The following is a 26684-nucleotide window of genomic DNA, read 5'->3' on the forward strand; positions in this document are numbered from 1 at the left end:
TCGGATCCAAACTAAGTCTGTGTATTCATTCCCAATTAGCTTCTGGGCATAATTGCAGCTCTTTTTTGTTCATAATTACTGCTTTGATTCGGCTGCGAAACCGGAGCGTAGAGTGATCTGTCCGCCCCGTGACGTCAAGGACCACGTGATCAGGTATGGCCCCAGCCTTCTCCTCTACTAGGCTTGGGTATGATCCCACCAATTCCCCTTGGGCATGCCACTCTGCAGGCCTGGCAATTCACGAAGCAGCCTTCTTTGTATTGCTCGTGTGTCCCTTAAAATACAATAATGCTTCGCCATTTCTTTCTGTAACTTGGTTCAGGAATAAGCAAGCTGCTGACTAAGAAAACTAACACTTTGTCCAGCTTTTCTTGTCTTCAACAAGTGCTTCATCTTTATAACGTGCAGAACATTCTATTCCGCCACCTGTGCGTTGGTGCCAGTCTGTCTGGAGGGAGGCTGCCGCCGGCGCCAGTGTTATGTCTTGCTCTTCCAAAGCAGTCCCTTGCCGATATCCCTTCTGACAGCAATGACTCATCCAACATAAAGGATGCAATTTTTCCTTCTTGTCTTACCATAACTTATCTTGTGGATAACACAAGATTAATCCTTTTGAACATGAGTCAGTGGCGTGCCCAGGATTTTTGAGGGGGGTGTTACGTAGACATTTCTTTCTTGCCTCCCCGATGGCATTGTGGTAACGTTACAGCACCTTGAATAACGTAGTGTGGTAAACGGCACAGTTCTGTGTGCTCTGGCTGGTTCCACTCGAAAATGATCCGCTAGAGGCGATGGTGTTGAACCCGGTGCTTGGTATTCGTCTGCTTAAATGGAAGTAAATGGAGTTTTCGCTGCAACGTCTGATTCTTTTACATGAAATTTCTATGAATGTGATAATTGCTATGATATTTGGTACAGTGGTCGTGAAGATATTAACGAACATTCTAGACAGTTGACCACGTCCTGTTATTGTCATACTTTCGTTAATAATACGGGAGAAAAAATACGCGTGGAATGCTCTTGGCAACTAAATTTTTGTGTATGAATTAGGTTCATTATTATTATCATCATTATCATTTCTTGTAAAGATATACACACTGAAGCATTTGTATTTTGGATATTTACTGTCTCTTTTCTTCTGCTTTAAACTAATCGCGGCGATGATGATAATGATGATTCCATGAAACGACAAGACGAACCCCACAAAACTTTCTTAGTGCCATCGACATGATTATAAGGAAACTTTCAAACCAATGGGACAAGCGACATGGGATGTTCACACTGTCACACTAGTGACACACACTTCCAGACTGTAAAATAGCATTCATTGCACATGAGGGTCCAAACAGCAAACGACACGTTCCTATGGCGTATTCGCGTGCTATTTGTTACTTCGGTCGGAAAGCTCCTTAAAGGAAGGGTGCTCAGACCGAAGTGACGCGCTACAGGGGGAGTTCCCAACTAAGTGACAAGCGACATGGTGCCTTCAGTGTATTGGCAAGCGTTCACTGCTAATTGTGCGAACAACAGATAGGCAACACGATAAGTCACACGTGTCGCTTTGTCGCTTGTGCGTCGCTCAAACTGGGCCATTTCCTGAATGGCTTGCAACATGTTGCTGTGGTTTGTTGTTCGCGCATGCGCGATGCAATGAGTGTCTTGCTTTAGGGAGATTGCGCACCAAAGCGACAGGGGGCACGTGACATTTATCGCTTGAGGATTTCACCAACCAAACGCTGGCCTGTGCTTCCCATCATGCTGCTATGATGTGAAATGTTGCTTTTGATTGCCTCGTTTCCAAGCAACATGTGTCGCTTCGGTGTAAAAGTTGCCTTGGACCGAAGGACCCGTGTTGCTTTGGTGTGAAATCCTTGTATCGTTTGTCGCGTGTCGCTTTGGTCTAAAATCTCCTTGAGGAAATGGTGCAGTCAGAGCTTGTGTCCCTACGGTTCGAAAGGCTGCATTGATTACGGACTGCTCGCTTCCAAGCGACACTTGTGGTTTGTCGCCTTGGTATGAAATATCTCTCAGGATACTATTTATATTCTAATAACATAGAAAAATAATAAATCTCTAGTACACAATCCAACACCTGACGTCCGGAATCACTTTGCGATGTTTCTTCTTGTGTTACGCATGCTATTTATTTATTAATTTTATTTTACTTTTCTTTCCAAATTAATGTCATTTCGTGACTGCAAATCACTCCACAAATATAACTGTTTCCATCAATTCATGTACCGCCTTTCAAGACAAACAAATCTACATAATATATTCCAAAAACTAACAAAATCCGCATTACTTTCATAAGAAAATTAGCACCGACATTGATCGCATCTATGTTTCTCATCCATCTGGGGAACCAGTTTCTTGGGTTGTTTTCCACACTACGTTATTCAAGGCGCTGTAGTAACGCCATACCCGGTAGAGGCACATAGTGGTTTGGATCCAACTTTAAACTGTAGGTCCAGTCCCGATTAGCCTTCTGTGCATAAAGTGGACCTAAAACCTTTAGCGGACAGTGCCTTGCATGCCTATATTCCCGTTGAAGCCGCCACCTTTGCAAGCGTGCGCTTTTCAGTCTTGCCGCTAGTACAAAAAAATCTTAGCTCCAGAGGATATGTAATGCCCGTGTGACAACTTTGAAAAAAAATACTGAAATGACAGCGTTCGGAAATTTTGCATAATTACGGAATTTTGCTTTCTTCTAGCGTCCGCCCTATGGATGCTGGATGGACCAAATTTTGAGGGAAGCACAACAAAAGAGCACTCAATGAGGATATGTAATGCTTGTGTTGCAACTTTGAAAAAAATATTGATAATACGACATTCGGAAATTTTGCGTAATTATGTAATTTTGCTTGCGTCCACCCTATGGACCGTGGATGGACCAGATTTTGAGGGAAGCACAACAAAAGACCACACTATGAGAATATGTAATGTTTGTGCCGCAACTTTGAAAAAGTAAAACTGAAATCACGCCATTCGGAAATTTTGCGTAATTACGGAATTTTGCTTCTAGCATCCGCCCTATGGATGCTGGTTGGACCAAATTTTGAGGGAAGCACAACAAAAGACCACTCTATGAGGATATGTAATGCTCGTGTCACAACTTTGAAAAAAAGATTGAAATTACGGCGTTCAAAAATGCGTAATGATGGAAAAATTCGAACTTTGGGATTTTGCCCCTGCTTTGCCCTTGGACTCTTTAATTGTTGGAAGTTACTTAAAACGTTGCTTTTTGTTCATTTGTACATTTAGCAAATTTTTTAAAAAGATGCAGTGGTTGAGCAGTTATAGCCTTTTATCTTCAATTTATCCCATAGAAACAAAAGGGAAAAAGTGCTTATTTGAAATGACGCTTGCAGAAAGAGAAAGGCACACAGTGTAGGATTGCTGCTTTACTTCAAAACATTCACACGTTAAAAATAAGTCACAGTATTTAGTAATTCGTTTATCTGTGATTTCATTTTGCATAATAAAAAGTACTGCAACGTCTGTCTTCAACAGTATTATCTTAAAATATGACTATAATAAGACCCAACTGAACTCCCCCTCCCTTTCTTCAGCTTGTTTGTAATGTTTAAGACAGGCTGGTAAGTGTGGCACCAGTGACTTATCTGACAGCTTGAAAGATATCAATCTCCGATCTGTTTCAGGCAGATACAACTTGCCGAAAGCAATGCAAAGAAGAAAAGCTGGATTATTTACCACAGCCCAATCTTGTTCAAGGATGCATAGCCCCTCCCCTTCTCTCCCATGCAAGCAACAAAAATAGAATTCCAAGTCGAGAGTCTGGTCCTATGGTTGCAGCTGATAAGAAAACCTGTGTGAGAATGGGTGGCAGATGTTGTCACGGTAATCTTAAACTCTAAGAGCAGCATTCTTTCAAGCAAGTCAAACTGAAGTCTTTTCCTTGTTGGTACTGAACTCGTCGAACGTATTAACTGGAAAAATCCTATATCTGAAAATTGTATAACTGAAATATAATAGCACGCAGCCTTATGGGAATTGGCAGGGACCGCCAGAAAAAACTTACTAATAAGAAAAACGTACTATCGCGAAACGTATAATTGCAATTTCACTGTAATGGATGTGTCTGCCTATTCTTATTCACTAATGTGAACACTATTTTGTCATTGCTTTACCAATGATCATGTAATTTTAATTTATTCTCGCTTATTTAATATTCTATTCTTTACTTTACTATAAATTTATTTTTTAAGTATTACAATTACATTATAAGCACTTTAGTTTGGAGATACATTTACGAATTAAAGTTGAGCTTGTATCCAGTGATCTGAACACAGGGTTATTCTATCTTTTCTCGTTACAGATTCAGACTTTGACGAACGAGATATTCAGGTGAGAACTAAAGAAGATGAAGAGGAGGAGGTTGTGGAAGATAAGTCCAAGACAAAGGAGGAAGGTGACGAAGACAAGGAAATAAAGGAAGAACCGAAGGAGGAGGGAGAAACCGAGCAGAAAGAGTTGGAACCAGCAGCTGATGGAACCTTCAAGATTCCCAAGTACAATCCTGATGTTCCGGTTGGTTAGTAGAATGAATTTTAACTACTACTATTACTGTATATTTCTGCTTGTCAGTGGCAAATCGAAGCGATAAACTTTTCTACAAACATTTCCTTTCTAGTAGCAGATTTATGTAGTTCTCAGAATATTAAGTTTACATCTGAATTATGAACTTTCCATGATTTTGCAAACCTGCAGGATAATTCAGATTTCACAAAGAATTGTGTCTAAATCCGAATTTCATGTTTATTTCGCATTTAGCAGTTCATTTCACAACATTTCGTGACAAAACAAGGTAGGAAATGTACTTCGCCCCTTTTAAAGCAATGAAAAATGAACATTATTGCTTGTTATTTTACGTTTCCATCAACAATTAAATATGTATACCTCTAGCTGTACTAGTAAAGTATATTGATATAAAATTTCGTGATAACTGATCTACTGGTCTGGCAAAAAATTGGCGACTGTTCCTTGGAACCTGAATGGTTTGTTAATCTCCTTAATTATTGTAGGAAACTAGGTAATTATGGTGGTTGTATATTTAGACTTCTACTTTTCAAACTCAGGGTATATGTATTATACTTTTCAAAATAATAAATTGGCAGAATGTTGCACTAAATTGCAGTCTTTTTTACAAATGTATTGTAAAATTACATGTAATTATGAGCCACATATTAATGTTTAATAAAAGAAATTAAGATTTCGGTACCAAAACTGGGCACACGTCAGGATCAAAAGTGATATATAAAATGGCATTTCATTGTTTAAATGGTTAATTCTAAATTTTATTTAAAAACAACAGTATACCTGTTACACAAAATAAGACATTTCTTATCTAATAATTAGAGCCCGGAAGTTCAGGTATTTATTTTCGTTAAAATAGGCAGGCAAAAAGGCATTTATAATGTGGAAAATAGGCACTAAAATGAAAAAAAGGGCAAAATAAAGCAAAGAAAGGCACATTTGGAAGTCACTTACTTTTATCTATAATCTCTGGCAAAATGTTAAAATCTACATTGGGAAGAGCATTTCAATTTTCTCCGTCTTGATTACAGATAACTACAAACTGTTTTTTTAAGTTCTCAACATTCATTGATAGCACTGATGAACAAATTCAAACTTTTTTTTGCTCCTTTGAACGAAAATAGGTGATTATTTATAATTCGACCCCGCTGAATCCAAATCTGAAAGTAGAAATGCTGTATCACCTATCATTTTCCCTGGATTTTCATTTTTTGTTTTTAATGAAAATTTAATTCCCTTTGTAATAATACATCGAAATTTGAAATTATTTTTGTTTGTTTGCTCATGAAATAAGATTTAAATATTGTAGTGAATAACTATGAAATATGAAAAAATTAAAAAATATATATAGGACTGATTTTGACTGTTCAATGAAGAAATTTCATGCAAAAAAAGGAAAAAAAACACATTTTTACTCACATTTTCAAAATTTCTTTCTTGAACTCTGCTGTTTGTAACTGCCACCAGAAACCTCTTCCTTGAGGTTCCAACAGTAGTCTGCTAACATGTTCTGTACCGATTTTCCTGCATATAGTTTCTCCATGATAGAAATATTCTGGTGAAATCTCCCGCCGCATTCATTACTAACCGCGTCCAAGTTAGGGGGGAAAAAGTCCAAATGCGAATGTAAAAAGTGAATTTTCAAGGACATATTGCACCCCATGCGCTGATAACACTTCATTACTAACAGAAAGAAAATGTGTCAGTGATTTTTGGCGTTTCCGATATGACACCTTAACACCATCTTGTAATAAATTCCACCCTCGGAGACGAGAACCTAATAATTCAGCTTGAACTTTAGAAAGGTTGAGGTCTCTGACTAGATCATTTAGTTCGGATTGGGAAATAAAGTGAGGTATATTTGGATCAGGAAAATTTGGATCGGTGTTTGAATATGAGAGTCCAGGTTCGTCATCTGGAGAAGCACTGCTTGGTTCGGTTTCATCCACTTGTCCATTCTTTAGGAGGCTTAGGAATTGGTATAAAATCATGACACATAGGCTTCTTAGCTGAAGGAACATCAGGATAAAATATAGAATGTTTTATCCCACTATGTTTGTTAAACAGAAGTAACAATTCGTAGTATGATCCATCTGTTCTGTCCATATTACAGGGTCTCCGAATGGCATTTATTTGTGAGTGCCATTAAGCCAACCACGTAAAGTTCGTGAACAATTACAACAAATTTTACCTGGTGCCCAGCTTTTTCCCTCGTCTACTTTACTTCCAAAATACAACTCATATGCTTTTTTCACTATAGGAGTGATAGTATTTCTCTGTGACTTCGGAGTAAATTCCCCGCAAATATAACAAAACAAGTTCGGGTTATTCACACATTTGTGTGACATGGCAAACTCATTAATTGAGTTATAATATATTTCTTTAAAAAACGATTATGAATGCTCTGATCGTTTTGTTAAAATACAACTTACACTTCACTTCATTCAGGGTGGCGACAGACCTGGAAAACCTGGAAAACCGGGAAAAGTCAGGGAATTTGAGGTGTCAAAAAAAGTCAGGGAAATGTCAGGGAATTTCGTCTTCATTTACTTTATTTATTTATTTATTTATTTAAAGATATCGTTATGGAACTCTGCACGGGAACAGGAAACAGGAAATCTCGTTCGTAAGTTTCGGCCTCAACTTTTAGGCTCCTTTTATGCGCAACTCAACCACGGCGCCAGAAACCAGTGATGGCAGGAGGAGAGAGAGAGAGAGAGAGAGAATTTTTTCTCGCCCGGTCTTCTCGGCGGGAATTTCTAAATTCGAACACTCTTTGGAGGAAAATTGTTATAACTCGGGCACAATGGGAGCAATCTACTTCGGATAAGTTTTGTTTTTCAGCTAAAACATCAGCGCATGCAACCGTGTACAATTCAGAACACCGGACCGAGGAAGGGCGGCTTGGGTGTTGGGGGGGGGAGGGTCACGCCCCCCGAATTTCAATGGAAAAACATAAAAATTTGGAGTTTGCCCCTCTTCTCCCGCTATTTTGGGGAGAAGGCGCGAACTTTAGTATTCTTTTCAAAGAATGGACATTTCTCAAGAGAATGAAACATGTTTCATGTTCTTGGGTGCCATACAAGTTGAATAATAAGCCAAAATGTGAAATTTTATTTTTACGTAAAATAGGTAACTTGCATTTTTGGAGGAAAATTGTTATAACTTGGGCACTATGGGAGCAATCTACTTCGGATCAGTTTTGTTTTGCAGCTAAAACATCATAGCATGCAACCGTGTACAATTCAGAACGCCGAACCGATCAAAGGGGGTTTGGGGTCGCGACCACCGAATTTCAATGAAAAAAAAACATAAAAATCTTGAGTTTGCCCCCTCTTCTCCCGCTATTTGGGAAGAAGGCTCAAACTTTAGTATTTTTTTTTTTCAAAGAATGGACATTTCTCTAGAGAATGAAACATGTTTCATGTTCTTGGGTGCCATACAAGTTGAATAATAAGCCAAAATATGATTATTATTTTTTTTACGAAAAATAGGTAATTTGCATTTTTGGAGGAAAATTGTTATAACTCAGGCACTATGGGAGCAATCCACTTCGGATCAGTTTTGTTTTTCAGCTAAAGCATCATAGCATGCAACCGTATACAATTCAGAACGCCGAACCGATCAAAGGGGGTTTGGGGTCGCGACCACCGAATTTCAATAAAAAAACAACATAAAAATCTTGAGTTTGCCCCCTCTTCTCCCGCTATCTCGGGGAGAAGGCGCAAACCTTAGTATTCTCTTCAAATAATGGACGTTTCCAAAGAGATTGAAACATGTTTCATGTTCCTGGGTGCCATACAAGTTGAATAATGAGCCCAAATGTGAAACTCTGTTCGGAAATGTGGCATGGATATGTTGTGGAAAGGAGGGGGGGGGAGGTTGGTCATCAATATGAATTTCCCAGGCTTGCTCCAGACCTGTGTCGGAGTTTCCACCCAAACATAAGAGTATGAAGGTCCAAAAAGCACATTCATTTCGTAATCAGCATCATGATACCATATGGTATCATCAGGCCAGTACGACCTTACTCTGATGATACCATATGGTATCATCGGGGGAGTAAAGGTTAAGACTCTAAATATTACCTGGAAAATGATTTGAATTATCATTTTTTCTTCTCCGTATAGGAGTAGTAAGGAGACTTGTCAACAGATGGAGGGGATAAGAGCGGGTGGCGCCGTCCGATAGTTGTCGGACGTCGTAGTAAGGCATTTTGTTGGGCAAACTGAAGGAACATGGAAACAACTATGTTCCATTGATACATACGATTTTTGTCGAATATCGCCACCCGACAAAGTATCTCACTACAACATGCGACAGAAATTGCATGGACTGCAACATCCAACAAAAATCGCATGCATAAACAAGAAGAGCTTTAGACTGCAAATATGCTGCTGGAATTTTATTGCTTTTCTGGCTCAGTTCACCTTATTTAATGTAGCAGTGCTTACGAAGGTTTTCTTTCATCATCCTGACGTATTACTGGTTTCGCACAAGTTAACATACGTTTACAATGACATTGCACTATTCTTAGATATCAAGAAGAATCCAACCAAACGGGATATATATTGAATACTATCACGAAAAAGTGAAACTTAAATCTGCATTGGTGAACGAGAGCATGCTCCCAACCTCAAATTTACTGCAACACTAGTATTGCAATGAAATTAACGCCACACTCTGTCCTGTCTGTTTAAACTGGTGAGAGATGGTCATTAATCTCTCACTGAGTAAGGTTAATGTCCAATATTATGAAATAAAATAATAATAATAAATACGTAAATATTTTAATATCATATTTACTCGAATCATTCAATCATGAAAGCAAATCACATTCTTCAAGAATTTACTCTTCTCTGCCAGCCCTGCTAAATTTTCACTATCCATCTACTGATTTATACGAGGGGTGGCCAGAAAGTAATTTCCGATTAGTAGGGACATTGATTTTTCGCAAACGCCAAAACCGTGAAAAATGGTAATTGCTGCGAAGTTATGTTTAGGAATGTGCAGTGATGTCTGGACACATTTTTCGCCCTTTCGAAATATCGAAATAATGCGAATTGTTGGCATTTTTACCGATTTTTTTTAAAGAAATGTCCTAAAACAACGAAAAATTCCATGAAATCCAACATTCTTGTCTTTTCTAGGCCATGTTTGTGTACATAGAACATGCAAGTTTTCCAACATTTTACTCAAGAGTAAACTATAGAGTTATACGTACATGGAATAATTCCGACAGCCACATTAAATCATGTATTTCCCACAATTTTTTCAACTTCTAGCAAAACCATTTGCATCACAGAGTAAAGTAGCGGGGTTCTAACAGGAGATCGAGTGCGTATCTACCGTCACACGGAAGCCACATCTTCGTATTTGTCGCACGAGATATGTTTTGAATTACCAAGCTAAGTGCGCACCATCGGCATTTGTCGAGCGAGTAATAATGGAGCTCAGTCGTTAAGGCGTCTGACTACTATGCAAGAGACCCGGGGTCGATCCCCTGCGGGATGTTTTCCACCTATTCAAATTGCTCCGGCACCCACCCAGCATCATATGAAGCTGGTACCTTGAGGAAACTTTGAGGGATAAAGGTAGCCAGGAGCGTGGTGCTGATCACATCACCCCCACATTCAGCCGTGATCAAGAAAGTGTGGGGCCCTAACTCCACACCCCTATACACCTTCATGGAAAAGTGCAGGGGAGCGCTTTACTTTTACTTCCTCAAAAATCTGTTCCAACATATCAAACTGTCACGAAAATACGTATACCATGTGACCTACAATTTAAAATAATAGTTTAAAAGCACAATGGAGTATTAAGTTTCGGTATATTTGGCAGATAAATGTTCTAAAACAAAAAACGCGAATTTTGGGAAACGTAACACTAACAAGTCAAAAAAAGATAATGCCAATTTTTCGTGCCATAATATATCGGACCCGGTATCTGTCACGTGAGATTGATTGATTTTAATTGTTAGGGTGCGTCGCCACTTATGGTCATTATGCACCCTTCAGTATACCGGCTGGTCCATTTATAATGATAGTATGGAATATCGCATGCAGAATGCATCCAATCGAAAAATTGCACAAAAAAAATTTGATACTATTGAGGGGGTAAGTCAATGCCGCAATGTGAAATTTCAAATGGAACACCCCCATTCGTTTTACATATTTGGATTCCATGTTGAAAAAGAAGTATTTTTTGTTCGAAAAATTTTGTAAAAAAATTGCAACCTTCGAACATTTATAAACATTTGGTAGTTTCAGTTTCATTTTGTTATCTTTATGTAATAACAGTTTTGGTTTCCGTTGAGAACATTGCAAAAACGAATTTTATTCATATTCATATTCTTTATTTTGTTCGATTCAATTGTTTCACTTATATGCAAGAGTTAAGTTGTTTGCTTTACAGAGAAGAGAGAAGTAGCTTTATGCATTGAAAAATGAGTCCGCACTCATGGTTCTTGCAAGCAGAGGGTTCCAAACCTCAGTGGAAATATCAACATATAATACCGAGAATGTATAAGTAGACTGATAAATTACAAATTGTATTTCTTAATCAAACACTCTTCACTCTTATCTCATTTAGTCGTAACTTTAAAAATAATCAAGTATTTTATTTTAAACTTACTGCCTATGACAAAATTCCGTAATCCTTCCCTAGCTTGTGAATTGTAATAATTTTCCAAATTCACTATTTTGCAGTTTGAATTCAAATCATAGAGAATAGAGAAATTAAGTCAATTTCATAGAAGATAATATTTGTACTTAACAAAACCATACGTGGATCTGTATGAATTTATTGTTTCCATTTGCAAATACATCAATTTACTTTATTTTGTAATTTGTCAGGGAAAAATGTAAATTTTGTCCTGGAAAACCTGGAAAAGTCAGGGAATTTCATTTCTGCTTGTTTGTAGCCACCCTGTTCATTATACACAATATTACATTCACAATTTCACGAACATACACAAACATAAAATATGGCTACTCGCGAAGTTATCGGAAAGGAAGTTAAGACTCAACTAACCCACAAAAGAACAAATTTTAACAGAGAAACAGGAAATTACTCTACTGCCACATGTTTCCTTCATGAAATATTAAGTGTCAGTCATAAACACACAAGGTCCATAAAAGGTTCTTATCCATTTGTTAGGAACGAAACGTTAAGCTGGATACGGAGCAGGCTGCAGAGACCTGAAACCATAACACTATAAAATGTGGGTGTTCTGCAAAAAATTTAGGTGATACAGGAAAACGGATGCGATATTCGTTATCAGCACATCTGAATACATAAAGATCACTTAGTTTTATTTAAAGGAGTATTTCATTGTTTATCAGTGTAGTCGTCTGTCAGAGAGAATGTTTTTCATAATTAGAAAATGATCTTTCTACTTCGACAGAAGTTATTGGAGCATACATAAAACAAGCTAATGTAGCTGGACTCATTTTGGTAACAGCATTTTCACCTTTTAGAATATCACAAATTGTTTTCAATTGTTTCAAGTCCTTATTTGCACTCACTACACGTTTGCACTTTTCCGCAACAGCTGACCCCTTTTCTCCTGGCACTTCCATCATTTGCTGCATAGATTCCTCGAAGATTTTCATGGATGCTATAAGTCTCTCATCTCTTTTTTCTAGCTTTGTAATTGTCTCTGGCAATGCACGATAATGTGCAAAAATAAACGACAGTTAATTCTTCAGTTCTGAATAGCACAGGAGTTTTGCACTTCACGAATTGAAGCCGCTTCATTTTCTGGAAGAGCATCGATCACCTCACTGATTTTTTCAAGGTTGTTAGCATAATATATAGCTGCTGATATCCAGGTTCCCCATCTTGTCAAGACTGGTTGCGGAGGTAAACTAAGCTCAGGTGCAACTTCCTGAAATTTTCGGGTTCGAGAGGGAGATTTCAGAAATATCTTCTTTGTGTTCGAAATCAACCTCTCCACTTCAGCAGTCAATCATGCACAAGGAAATGTTAATCGAAAGGCAATATCCTAACTGAGCATGAAATACTTTTTTCTCACACTTTTCTCCTTCAGCAATGTTGAAACATGCGTGAGTTCAATATTACTTAAATAAAGCGAAAATTATTCACATAATAAACGGAAGAAAAATAAATGCCAACATATTTTTTTTAAAAAATGGTCAAATTTCATTGAAAAAGGCAAAAAAAAAAGGCATTATAATTAAAAATAGGCAGTGGGGTCCCAAATAGGCAAAATAGGCAAAATGAAAAGGCTTCTAAAACATTCGAAACAACATAAAAAACGTATATCCGGAAATTTTTTATCAATATATGCAGTAGATAAAAAGAGGCATTTTGCCAAACTTCCGGGCTCTACTAATAATACACTTATGTAGTGATTAGAGAATTAAGTTAATTTGTATGTAAAGGAGTCCATTCTCAAATATTTACAGCAGAATTAATCAATTTTGCAGGATTTTGCAGAGCTCAGAATAATTCATACTAATAAGTATATGTAATTTTACTGATATAGCAATATTCCTATGTCAACTGATACCAATAGATTATTGATTAATCTGCCAAGATTTTATCAAAAGTAACACTGCAAAAATTAAATAACATTCATTTTGAGAACAGAGCATGGATCAAAATCTCTAATTATTGTTTTCTATGTTATTTCTAGGTCAGAGTCTCCTGAAGAAGGTCAGTGGTTTCTTCTGCCGTATCTGCCGCCGCTTCTTCTTGCGTGAAGATGATGCAATGAAGGTGCATTGCCGCACACTTTTCCACTACAATAACTACGTGGCACTGATGAAAGCCAAGGTAGGCAATTTAGAAATAGCTGCATTACATTTCAAGATGGTATTTTCTATCCAGATATCCAAAATATCCGAATGAGTGCATTATTAAGACAGTTTTATTGTTTATCTGTTTTATGGGCTCTGTGTGTATTGTTTTTGTCGTCGTCTTATTTCTACCACACAGATTCTCAGCAAATCCATCATCCAATCTGTTATCCGTTTTACAGATCTCTGCATTAGGGCATTTCAGCATTACATGTGTAACATTTCACACACAGAATATAAGGTTCTAGACATAAGATTGGATTAAAATATTCATAATAAACTGCCTTCATAAAATTATGAAGTACTTTTTGGCATCTTCTAACAAATAAAACTTCAGTGTAATGACAGCCTGAATGCATGAAAAGCATCAATAAAAATGTGTTGTGTGTGTGACGCTTTAAGAAAGTGTAGGAAAATTTGACTTTATTTTTCTGTGATGTATATAAGCTACAGATGCTAATAATTTTTGTTGGTGAAATAAGAAAATTATGTTCATTCACAACATTTTATCCTTAATGAAATTAAAAAAATAATTTTCAGATTAATTCATTTTGTTAATTACATGGAGTAGGATAATTTTTTGTAGTACAACTGTTAAGCTCAAATATACATTTTTTTTCCTGTTCCAAAAAGGCTTAAATGAGATACACTTTGGAATATAACATTCTCGGTTTGTTGTCCCAAAGACCTGCAGCCTGGGACATGAAGCATCACTTGACCTGACAACCGCCATGTCACGCCTCTTCCTTTCTCCGCATGCCAGATTGATGTTGTAGATGGACTTCTTTTGGTGCATCTGAGTTTGTGTGGATTTATCACTTTTGCTTATTTTTCAATGTGCACCATTTGTGCAAGGATAATCTCAAATCTTTATTTTGTATTTCCTTAATTTAAGGAACCATTCTTACCAGAATAACTTACTGAACTGTAAATAGCAAGCCTGTATACACTTATCATCTGTATATTCAGATAACAGGAATAACTGTATTAGTCGGATATCCGTTATCTGGATTTAGTGGCCAACCATACTACAAATGACATTTTATGGTACTTTTCAAATCTTCCACGAAGTGTTAAATTTTATAGCTTTAAAGTAACAAATGAGAAGCATGGTAATTAATTCTTTGTAACTCTGCATATGAAAAGGTCATGAATGAGCTCATTTGGGTTTCTGCATTTCAGGTGCGAGCCATGGAGGCTAGAGAGAGGAAAGCTAAGGAGAAGGCTGATGCAGAGGCAGAAGCAGCGGCTAATGCAGAAGACGAGGAAAAGAAGAAGGCAAGTACAGAGTTGTACCACTTTAATTACATTCAGTGATACAGTACAGAATTCTATCACTTGCTCAACAGATAGGGCACAGGTAGAATCAAATTAAGACACATAAGGTTTCCATATGCCTGGAAATCTTGAGAAAATCATGTAATTGATCAAGTCTCAACGAAGTTTATCTGAAGGATTAGAATATCAGGGTGGCTGCTTATGACGGTCTGCCCAAATGGGGATGCCCACTCCTAAAGGTTACATGAAATCTCAAATACAGCTATCAGTCAGTCAAACTTCCCAAGTTTAGTACATATCCAAAATCAGCTTGAGTTTCATGTTTCAACCGTCTGTGGCACTGGCATCTATTCTCTGGAGTTTCACAGTGATTTTCTTGCTAATCGAAAAAAGCTAGTCCCTTGTATAAACAATGAAAGAAATGATGTCAATTTAAATTTGGTCACCCTGTACACTGACCACCCTGTACCATAGAAATATGGAAGTAATCACCGCAGTACCCTTGGAACCAACTATTTTGAGCCTAGGGAACTTTCAAACATACAAACCAAATTCTGTTGACAACAAATTCCCCCCCCCCCCCCAATTTTCTTTCACTATGCTGGAATTTCATATAGAATCATGCTCTGAGTCTGATTAATATTGGGTGGAAATTTCAGATTACAGGCTCAGTTTCTAATCAAAATCTCATCCCATTCTATCCATCATGCACTCAGATGTTCCCCCACTGAAAGAGAATGACATGATTAGATTAAAATCACCTGTGTAGTGTTTACCTGGAAAGCATTGATTATTAAATGGAAATGCAAACCACAGATTTATTTAGAAATAGCTCGAATTGAAATATTACAGCTGATCTTTCATTACACTTTCGAAAAATTATACGAGGAAACTAGAATTTTCTTTTACCTGGTGTAAACTCTTTTCTGGTGAGTATTTACATTTTCTCACACATGTGTGCCTTTGAGCAATCAACAAATAAAGAAATACCCAAATAGATTTGCAACTTTCTGTAAACTTAAAACACTATTTAAGTTCAACTTATCTATCGGTATGCTATTAAACCACGTGATGTGTCTAGTTTAACAATAGCAAAATGCTAGTCTGAAGAATGCATTCTTTAACATTGCATTAACTCTAAAACTTTTCAGGTTACATGATAATTGTTGCATAAAGACTATACAGTTTTAAGGTTAATAATTTCAGATAACCATAAGATTTTATGTCCTTGAATTACACAGAATATTCGTGTATTATCAGATTAATGTTCAAACTATACAAAGGGAGGTACCTCCATCAAGTAACACACACTTCGTTAAGCAAAGTTCGAACAAATCAAATATTGTATGAAGTGCGACAAGTGTTCACTGGAGTGTTTTTGCAATGGTTATTTGCATTTCATTTATGCTGCGCAATTGCTTTGTGGTGGGAAAAAGTCTACTCAATGTGGCTGCTGAAATGACTAGTAACGACACACGCATGTCTGCTATGCATAGCATGTTTCATGATCACTTTGCGTTTACTAACATATACAGGAAAACCTCGTTAATACGATTTTGGTTAATCCGAATTTCTTCCCATCCCCCAGCCGATATGATACGATTTATAATACTGATAAATCGAAATACGGATAATTTTTAATACGAAGTTGTTTACAAGACCCTTCGAAGTCGTTTAAACTGGTTTAGCTTAATTCGAAGTTGTTTAAACTGGTTTCGCTTAATTCGAAGTAGACACCTGTGTAAGTCGACAAGAGAAGATCCAATGTGGAGAGAGCTTGGACGTTATTTTAACTTGACATGTTTCCTTGTCCTAAGAGCTGCTGACAACTCGAGGGAAGCAACCCGAAATGCCTGCTGGACATTGACATTCTTTGTCAATGTGCATGGCAGGTCAAGCTCTTTCCCCGCTGAATGCGCCATCTTGGAAATATTCACCAGTGCTAGATGAGAAATGCAAGATAAGATCCCAGGAATGTTCCAAAATACAAGATGCTTGGTGCCTGGAAGTCTCACCCATCTGTCTAGCTGTGAGCTCGAGATTCAGCAATTTCCCGTGAGCGAGCAGCTTTTGGCCTGGTAGCCGACAACTTCCGGTAACCACTTTCATTAAAAGTGTGTTCTTTGTGCCCTCTAAACTTCATAAAAAAAATAGTTTTTCTTGTATGTACGCATTGCTTGCATTATAGAATTATTTTCCTGTAGTTTACGGTTATTATTCTTTAGTCAAAATGAAAATAAATGTCTGATGAAAGGAGCGTGTGTTCTCCTGAAACGTCACAAAGAAAAACTGTTTTCTTATGCTTGTAATAACCGTAAACTACAGGAAAATAATTCATAAAAAAAGGGAAACTGTTACAGATAAAGCTGCATAGGCCAACTGAAGATCGGCAACCTGCGTAATGCGTTGTCATCTAGGTTTCCCACAAAAGTTGATGTCGATCTTACATATGTTGCAACTCCAGTTTCCCGCTTCATACGTTTCCCAACTGTGCCGGGCATAAAATTTGCCAAAACAGTGTTCTGTTGGCTGAGTGACTTCTCCCCTTTTTCTATCAGCAAACAGGGGGGGGGGGGGTGTCCGTTGCTAATTGTTTCGGCCACCATTTTCTTGCTCATGTGCGCACATGGGCTTCTTTCCTTTGGCGTCTAAGAAAAAGCAAACAATTCTGAATACCTTATTCAAAACGAACAAAAACCGCATTATAAGTAAAAGAAAAGTGACCCCCTTCCTTCTACAACAGCTCATTATTCGCCACTGGTGTGCATGGTAATGTGATAATTGCAGAATTCAAGTCCCTCTTTCTTTTTTGAATGCAGCTGTCTGGATAGGAAATATTGCCCGTATTATTGTCTGTTGCATGGTAAAAGGTAATGCAAGGATCATTTTTCTTTTCCACACTGCATAAAAGTTCAGTCTTCGGTCTTCGACAACTGCATCATCTATAATATGCGGATGATTTCCCTTCTTCCACCTGCTGCTCTAACTTCCAGCCTGTCTCATTGTGTTTACGCTGCAGCTGGCACCAGTGTTCAGTGTTTAGTCTAGCATCTGGAAAGCTGTCTAGTTGTCAGGAAAGCTGTGGCTTGGAAATTCAATCTCCAGAAAGAAAAACAAACAACTCCATGATGATTCAGAAAGAAAAACAAACAACTTCATGATGCACATAAAGTTCATATAATCACCACTTTCCTTCAAAACCATTAACAGTGCTGTTGTTAAAAAAAAAAAAAAAAAACTCAATGTAGGAATATGAGAGGAAGAGAGGAAAAGTTTTGGCGGAGGGAGTGTTTGACCTCCAGAATACTCCTGAATCCTACAATAAATTGTTGATTAATCTGAAAATAGGGAAAGTAAAGTTTGTTTTGAGTTCATTTTATGCTGATGAGCTAAGGGGGACTAAATATACAGTTTAAAGTGGGATCCAAACCAGAGTGATTATCGAGTGCGGCACTGTGTCCTAGGATGCACATTCGGTGAAAACAGATCGCAAGTTGGGTGTTTACTTGTCAGAGTGGATTACAATGCATGCAAGTTGAGGAAGAATTTGGAGTGATCCCTGCAAAGGGGGAGGGGGGGGGGTGAATATGAAGTTCACTGAAGCAAAGAAAACGTGACTTTTTTTTACGATGTGTTTCCGCTGAACCAGAACAAAATTTACAGCCTCCCCCCTTTTTTTTGTGCGAGGGAAAGGTTGTGTTCTCTCCCAAGAGAATCTTCTCTTACCAGTTAATCCTGTAACGGACAATGTTCTAGTGAACGTACATAAAATCCAATATTCATTCTGTCCTATTATCTCCCGTCTCTTGCTCCTGCCAGTGTGACTACTGTCAAGATTCTTCAGAGTTACACTTCTTGCAATAAACGAGATTGTTTTCCTTTCCGTAGGTCTCCGTGCAAATGGGTTTCTTATGAACTAAAATTGTAAGAATTTCGTGGAAGAGCAACGACTTTGCACAATTAAAAGAAAATACAGTTTTTTAAAAGACTTTTGCCACAACATGCATCCCGTGCATAACCGGTTGTATAACTAGGCAGGATAAATGGTGTTAACAGTCTCCTTGGAATCTTTGTCTCCGCGTAAGCTCAGTGTTCTCATTTTGTGTAACATTTTTTACACTTTCTTTAAAACGTACAATATTATTATATAGTACATATAAAGTTTATTTTCTGAGCTACCACCAAGTATAAAACATCCGTTGTGGGGGTAATTTATACTCTACTTTATTTACACCTGAAAAACACGCGCCATCTTGAAAAGTTTGGATAACTTGAAGTCGTTTAATTCGAAGTTGACATTTTTTGGTCCCTTGAACTTTGTATCAATGAGGTTTTCCTGTACATGGTCATTTACTTGCAACTGGTAAAATCGCTAGATGCGGGACAATGTCTTGACTGCCCTTTCTTGTTTACCGGAGGCAAATGTCCTTACCTTATGACTGCATCATAGCAAACCTGCTTTTTTGCTCCCACCTTACTTTGGTGATCGCTCGTCAGCCAAGCCACATTCTACCAAAATATTGAGTTGTGGCTTTACTACTCTTCTTTGTGAACACGATGGACGATATTACCAATCGTCTCCATGCCCGTACAATCCAGATGCCGAACGATTAATTCGCACTGTCTTCCTTGACTCTCGTACCGCTTTCCACCATTGTTTCCGGTACCATGAGGTCAGGTCTCTCTCCTTCTTCTTGCACCAAACTTCCTTAGTTCCTTTCATTAAAACTAAAATTTCACAAATCACACCCGTACGTGCGAGAAAACATCCTTTTTTGTACACTTACATGAACAAATCAACAACCACACATAAATTACTTTAAATATAGTATTTTAAACATTCCAAACGTAATTGCATCACCCCCATGTACAATTTGCATGATACAATTTGCCTGGATGAAACATTACAGAGAAGGTAGCATCATTATAGTGTCCGTTCGCATCGATTCACATTAACAATCATATACTTTTATCAATTTGTTACGTTGCAAAGTAAAATTTTATTGTTTTGCCTGTATTACAGAAGATATACATCTGTTGGCACTTTTATGTGCTACAAATACAAACTCCATACCACTTGCATTTCTCTGACATCTAGCAGCAATCCTGGACACTAAATGCAATTACTCTACTTCGGGTAAACAATGCACATTTTTAATTCTCTCCTTTTCGTTTGTTCTTCATATTAATTGCAATAACAAAAATTAAGAATTACTCTCAAAAAATCAAAATTATGACAGAATCGTCATATGCTCACCGGGAATTATGCATGAATCCTGCTTGAATTTTTCACGTGAAAAATTACAACTTTTATTAATCCAAATCATATTGAATTCATACATATTTATAAGTGCCGTGAGGCGAGTTTTTCACAGATTAGTTTTTATTTTTATCGAGGGAGGAAAAGAATGCTGTGTGAAAAATAAAACAGAAATAACTCACTCCATTTACTTTGTTAGTGTCCTTTGTAGCACTTACTTCCACCAACTTTCCCCTCTTTTGTAGCACCTACTTCCATCAACTTTCCCCTCTTTTCATTTTTCGCTATGTGCACTAATAACGGAGTTGCCTATGGAATGGGACTTTCGAGTCACCCTGTATTTCTAATAAATGGGAATTTTAACATCATATTCATGTACATTAATTCAAACAATATTGTATTTGATTTCTATTAGACTTTTACTTTTGAATATTAGGAATTTGTCTATCAAATTCTGTTACCATCCATCACCTAACCTGCCATACCTTACCCTAACCTAAATCTAACATATCTCCGGATCCCATTTGCATCCCATTTTTAAAGTTTGTATACTTATCGAGTAATAGTGTATATATGACATGTAATTTTTTGAGAAAAATTAAAAGACCCATTTTGGAGAAATGCTTGGATTTTGCACATTTTGAAAGCTGCACATTCCGAGAGATTTAACAGTATCTATCTGCTAGAGGTTAAATTAATGACTTTGTGTTCTTTGGATAGATGCATGTAACAATCAAGGCTATAATTTTGAATCCTTGTTAATTGTAGGTAGAGCCACATGTTTACGGGTGAATAAAATATATATATATTTTGGTTCAAAATCTGGGCACGTTTTGGGATCAAAAGCAGTATATAAAACAGCATCTCGGTGTTAAAATGGTGAATAAAACCTTAAGTTTGATTTAAAAACTACATGTACTATACAAAATCAACCTTTCCTTTCTAATAGCACATTTATGTAGTCAGAGTATTAAGTATGTAATGGGATCCATTTTTGTTTCTGAAATATTTACACCAAAATTAATGAAGTTTTAAATTAAGTTCATTTCGCATCATTTTGTGATAAGTAGAGGCACATATTTTTGGCAAATAAAAAAGCAAAATTTCGTTAGAAAAACAGTCAATTTCGGGTTTAAAAGCAGTAAATAAAATAAAATTTCAGTGTTGTAGCAGTAAAAAAAACTGATCAAAGCAGTATATAAAATTTCATTTTGGTTTTAAAATTTTGAACATAATCCAAAATTTGATTTAAAAGCTGCACTTATACAATAATAAATATAACCCATCTAATAGCACGTTTATGTAGTTACCAGAGTATTAAGTTTGTTCCTGTATAAAAATGTCCATTCTTGCTTCTCAAATATTTACAGCAGAATTAATCAATTTTCCATGAATTGCATACCTCACACGATAATTCAAACTTCAGAAAGTGTCACGTTGGTAAATAAACTCTAAATTTCGTGTATAATAGTATTTTGCAGTTCATTTTGCATAAATTTGTGACAAAACAGGGTAGAAAATGCACCTCACACCTTTCAGAAACATTAAAAATTAACATTAGAATGTGTTATTTCACATTTTATGTTTTCGTCAAAAACGAAATATGCATGCCCCTAGTGATGAGACATTGGAGGAAATTGTAACAATAGTAAATAATATTGTATTGTTGCCATTTAATTGCAGAAAAGAGCATCTGACGAGGAGGAAGGTGAAGATGACGGAGGAAACTGGAAGAGGCGTAAGCTGTCGCCAAAGGAGGAAGATGCAGAATTAGATGACTCTCAGCAAAACGAAGGGAAGAAGTCTAGCGGGAGTGACAAGTATGACCCCCTGGAGGCTGATGCTGAAGAAGAGGAAGAGGAGGAAGCCCAGGAGAATGGCGAAGAAGAAAAGTCGAAAACCGATGAAGCTCTCTGGGAAGATGTCGATCGTGACATCAACACACTCTTGGACACAACCGAAGGTGAAGCAGAACCGGATCAAGAGGTGGACGAGTCCCAAGAGGAGTCACCAAAACGAGTCTCGAGGTCGGCTGCTAAAAAGAGTGCTGCACCGACTGCAACAAGAGGCAGAGGACGGAGGAAGAAGTAAATTCACTGCCAGCACAATTCCGTTAAACAGAATTCCTCTGTTTAGTGGTGCATTTTTTTTCTTTAAAATTATTAATATCACATTCTGACAACAAAAAATCTTTTTCTTTGTGTTCTTAGGAGAAATGAACTTTAATGTGCATAATAGCTGATCCATGTTGTCTTTGTCAAAGGTTCTTTTTCCATACATGAATGGAAGCATGTAAGGTGTCAGGCATGTTTTTATAATAAAAAGTTTTAAAGCTTGAAATGAAGTTGCTCATTGTTCATGATTAAATGTTGTTCATTAAACGTTTGTAGGAAATAAAAGTGACGAGGCTATTTTCTTTGGAATGATATTTTCCAATTTCCCACACTATTTTAATTGTAGTGCTGTTTGTAAGGAACTTAATTGTAACATGCATTAGGTGTTAAGGATTGTGGAATCCTGTGCAGAAAACAAAGTATTTGTCCTTAAATACGTATGTGTTTTAGTAATAACTTGATCAATGTTTAAAAAAAAAACTTGCTTATTGTGCAGTGATTTTTTTTTTAATTGAAGAAACAACTTTTCTCTGGTCCATATGTTAATCTGGATATTTGACATTGCTTTTAATGTGGAAATAAATATTAGATATATATATGAAAAATAACTTGTTTCATTTCTCTAAAGCGTAGAATAGAGGACTTAATTGACAGTTTCTTAATGAATTTTAACTTGTCTGTATTATCTCTTTACTGTGCAACCAACATTATTTGCAATAGCAATACCGCTGAGGTAGGGTGCTGAAGGGATAAAAAAAACTGGAAATGTAACAAGGAGTATGAGACAGATTTATATAATTTTTGCTACAGATTCCTTACAGTGCCAGGTAGTTGCTGTTTGCGGGAGAATTTTAAAGGGAGGGTAAACATTAGAATAATATAAGCTCACCGGACAAAAAATTAGTCACCCCAGCGCAAAAAGCAAGGGGGTTTCCTGATGCCCTTACAGATGGCGTTGCAGAGGAGTGGCGTGGTGCAGTGTGTCTGGATCAGTGGCGGCTCATGGTGAACCAAAGTGGAGGGGCGATAGCTCACAAATTTTCTATTGATTTGCTTTATTTTACTTCGCCTTTTGTGCCACATTTGGCTAATTTGCGAAGATGGGGATGAGTGATATGATGAAATTGATGAATGGACACTCGCAAACATCCATGCCCAGGCCGTAATTCGAACCCGCGACCTCTGGTATCGTAGTGCGATGTGCTAACCACTCCTCCACGGGGGCCGGCACAAATTTGCTCTACTAGAATGTGAGTTTAAATTATGAGTTTCGTATAACAGCCAAGGTGATAAGATATTATTGATACGTTCGTGTTTACCGAATATCATGTTCTACACGTTTGCACATACGATAATAAATTAATAATTATTTAACAGTAATGCGAAGAAGATGCAAGAAGAAATAGAATTCTAACAGATTTAGTCGTTTAACAGAGGGGAAAATTCAGAAGAAGGGATATTAATTTTTACACAACTTGATAAGCACAATGACGAATATTTACGTGCATTGATCGTGAAAATTTGTAGTAAAAAAGTTACACAGAAAAAGTTTCCTGTCCAACATGACTTATTGATATGTGAAATAGGGCACTAAAATAAATATCTTACTGGAAAGGTGATATCTGCGTTACCAGAAGCTCTAAATTAAAAACTTCAAACTTATCAGAAATCTTCAGACATGTTTGTAACTGAAATTCATCCTTCTGTCCTTCAACGCGAAATTTGCGAGTGAACTCACGTCCTCCCTTCTTTGACACTTGTTCTAGATTCAAATTCGGCCTAGGTTTTTTATGTTTATTTTTTCATCCAGACTGGTAGAAAAACTTCGCACCAACGATTTCTCCACACTGTTCATCGCGACAAATCAAGGCATATAGACAAATGCAGAACTACAGCACACAAGTACCGAAAAAGCTTCACTTCTCCATGGAAAACGAAGAAGCAACAAGTGTCAATACTATCGTCTTTCCATCCGGTCGTTTTATTGCTTCGGGGTTGCCAGACAATTTTGCCAAATTTTGAGACCTTTGTAGTTCACAGGTTCCTGTAGCGGCTCTTGGTGAGTTTAGATGACGAGTTTCTAATTTATTTAACATCCGTCTTGAAAAGAAATTGGACAAATTTGTCACATTATCTGGATTTTTTCAAACGTGCTAATCAAAACATGTAATGAAATTTACATGATGTACTCCAAATCATTGTAATCCAAATGTACTTTTCACAAAACTCAGAAAAAAATACAATGCATATACAGGGTTAGTCAAAATTATGTTAACATTAATGGGACAAACCAATCCATTAGTGTTAACATAATTTTGACTAACTCTGTATATACGATAATTTTACGTGTAACAAGAATCTATAGCCGACTTCCGTGGCTAGCATACCGCATTACAAAGCCAGGGCTCCTGGGTTCGAATCCCGGCATGGGTATGTGTGTTCTATGAGAGTGCCCCTCCATCAATTTCATTATATAATCACTTATGCTCATCGTCGTGATTACCAAAAAGTAGCAGAAAGCGACGGTAAATAACAAAAATCGAGTAAGAGTCTGTACATTTTCAGTTACCGATATTTTCTATCCTCATTGGAAATTGCGTTATTTATTGTTCTACTCTTATGTCATAAGTGAATAAGATTATGGAATACAGAATGATTTTCTTCAAGGGTTGGTAATTTTCTTTCTTATGTTAACTTCATTGTGTACCGTTCTCCGGAGAGAGGGCCAGTTTCGCCTAGGGGATGGGTTTTGGACTACAAACCCTCCGTCCTCCAAGCCACAGATCCCACGCGTGTTATTCCCTCAGTTCCCTCGCCTCTTACCCCTCGCGGCCGCGCCTGAGAATGCTCTACATCTCGTAAAGTGGGAGGACGACGCCCCGCCAGATTTCTCTCGAAGTTGCATATTGCCCTGCACGGTGGCGTGCAAACTTCGCAATTGTCGCGGAAGAATGAATACAGAACAGACTAACCAACGATCTATAATGTAACGACCCTGCGTGGTCGCAATATTATATTTTGTTAAGAAAGTATGGATGAAGAATGCATGCTAAATGTCTAAATGTGTTAACGGATCCACCTCTACGTTTATTAGTTTCGCTTATTATTATTTGACCCTGCGTGGTCGCTGTATTCTGTAAATGTTAACGGGTCCACCTCTACGTTTATTAACTTCGCTCATTATTAGACCCTGCGTGGTCGTTGTATTTGGTAAATGTTATCATTTATTGTCATTTACACTGTTCAACCCGATGTTTAGGATTGCAGAGTCCTGCGAGGCTCATTATTAATTGTATTGTCTGAATGCACACAGTTTTAGTTTATATTGACACGTGCAACTAGTGATTTTCCCACTAGTGTTTTCTTAATGTCACTTCTTGGATGTTTCTCAGTATGAAGGTTGCAATATGTAAAAAAATGAGTTAGCAACGCGTACTTGTAGTTAAAATTTTCACCACCCATGCGCCACCGCGAGTATAAAGCCAGCGCAGCGAGGCCCGAAGTTCAGTTGGCTTTCAGGTCGGCTACCGATAAGATCTCTCCTACCAACGGACCTGGAAGAAGGATAACTCCGCTCTTGCGAGAGTCCAAGCATCCTAAGGAAGGAAGGAAGTTGCACTCCTCTCTTGCGAGAGGCCAAGCACCCGAGAGAAGCCGCACTCCGCTTTCCAGGGAGAGAGGTTGAACTCTGCCTTTGGCAAGAGAACCCACTCCACTTTCGAGTGAGAGATAACCCACTCCACTTTCGAGTGAGAGATACCCCACTCCGCTTATTGGCGAGAGAGAACCAACTCCACTTTAGAGTGAGAGGACCCGCTCCGCTTGCTGCAAGAGGTTTCCTTTCCCTATCAACCTGTGGCGTTGGGTTTCCAGACAACCTACTCTCTCTTTCAGGGGAACCCGTGACGACTGCGGCGACCAGGCCCTAAATAAAATTAGGTCCCCATACTCCCCATTGGCGCCTCACTGCGAGGAATAAAGTGGATGTTCCCTGCTCCCCCCTTATCTCTTCGAGTCTAAAGGTGGTACAGGTAAAGGTAAAGACACGTGTGTAAGTGTGCTAACGGACATCCTTGTGATAGGATTATAATAAACTGTTACATCTATATATAAACCTGGTTTAGTCTTTCTTTACACCCAGCAAGCCCTGAGATATTTCTGAGACTTTGTACTACGACTGAATCAGTTAGCACATATGGGTAAACTTTTGCCGACCACCCAACTGCAGTGTTTAGCGTGTTGAGCGCAGCCAGTACCAGTACTCCTGTGCCGTGGTGCTGAGCACTGCGTGGGTGGACGTTGCAATAAGCAATGGAATATTTGCAATTCAGACAATGTAAAAGCTAATATATAAATATTAATGTGATTATACACGGCAGTGCGGCGTCCGTATCGGCCTTATGAGCAGCCGCCCCTGGTCTGGATCAGTGCTATGTGACTATAGCAGTAACGTTGAGTGCGGAAGACGTCCAGTACGGGAATAGTGTGTCAAAATGGGCAAAGCCAGATATGTGTCGGAGTGGCAAAAATGGGCTATCGTGTTCGGGCATGCTCATGGTAGGGTTACCAGACGTCCGGATTTTCCCGGACATGTCCTACATTTTAGCCTTACTATGTCCGGCGTCCGGGAGGAATTTGAAAAATATCATAAATGTC

General features: G+C 37.8%; 1 protein-coding gene across 1 annotated transcript in view; it reads left to right on the forward strand.

Moving 5' to 3' along the window:
• The window catches only part of Pep (Protein on ecdysone puffs), an 87411-nt gene extending 64775 nt beyond the window's left edge, over window positions 1-22636 (forward strand). The window contains exons 11-14 of the mRNA XM_083144691.1: window positions 4337-4552; window positions 13214-13353; window positions 14559-14654; window positions 21598-22636. Coding sequence (XP_083000817.1) covers window positions 4337-4552; window positions 13214-13353; window positions 14559-14654; window positions 21598-22005 — 860 coding nt within the window. The 3' untranslated portion in view covers window positions 22006-22636. The remainder of the gene's footprint in view (window positions 1-4336; window positions 4553-13213; window positions 13354-14558; window positions 14655-21597) is intronic.
• The last annotated feature ends 4048 nt before the right edge of the window (window positions 22637-26684 follow it).

The sequence above is a fragment of the Lepisma saccharinum genome, chromosome 23, assembly GCF_977018435.1.
Source record: "Lepisma saccharinum chromosome 23, izLepSacc3.1, whole genome shotgun sequence".
Taxonomy (NCBI): domain Eukaryota; kingdom Metazoa; phylum Arthropoda; class Insecta; order Zygentoma; family Lepismatidae; genus Lepisma; species Lepisma saccharinum.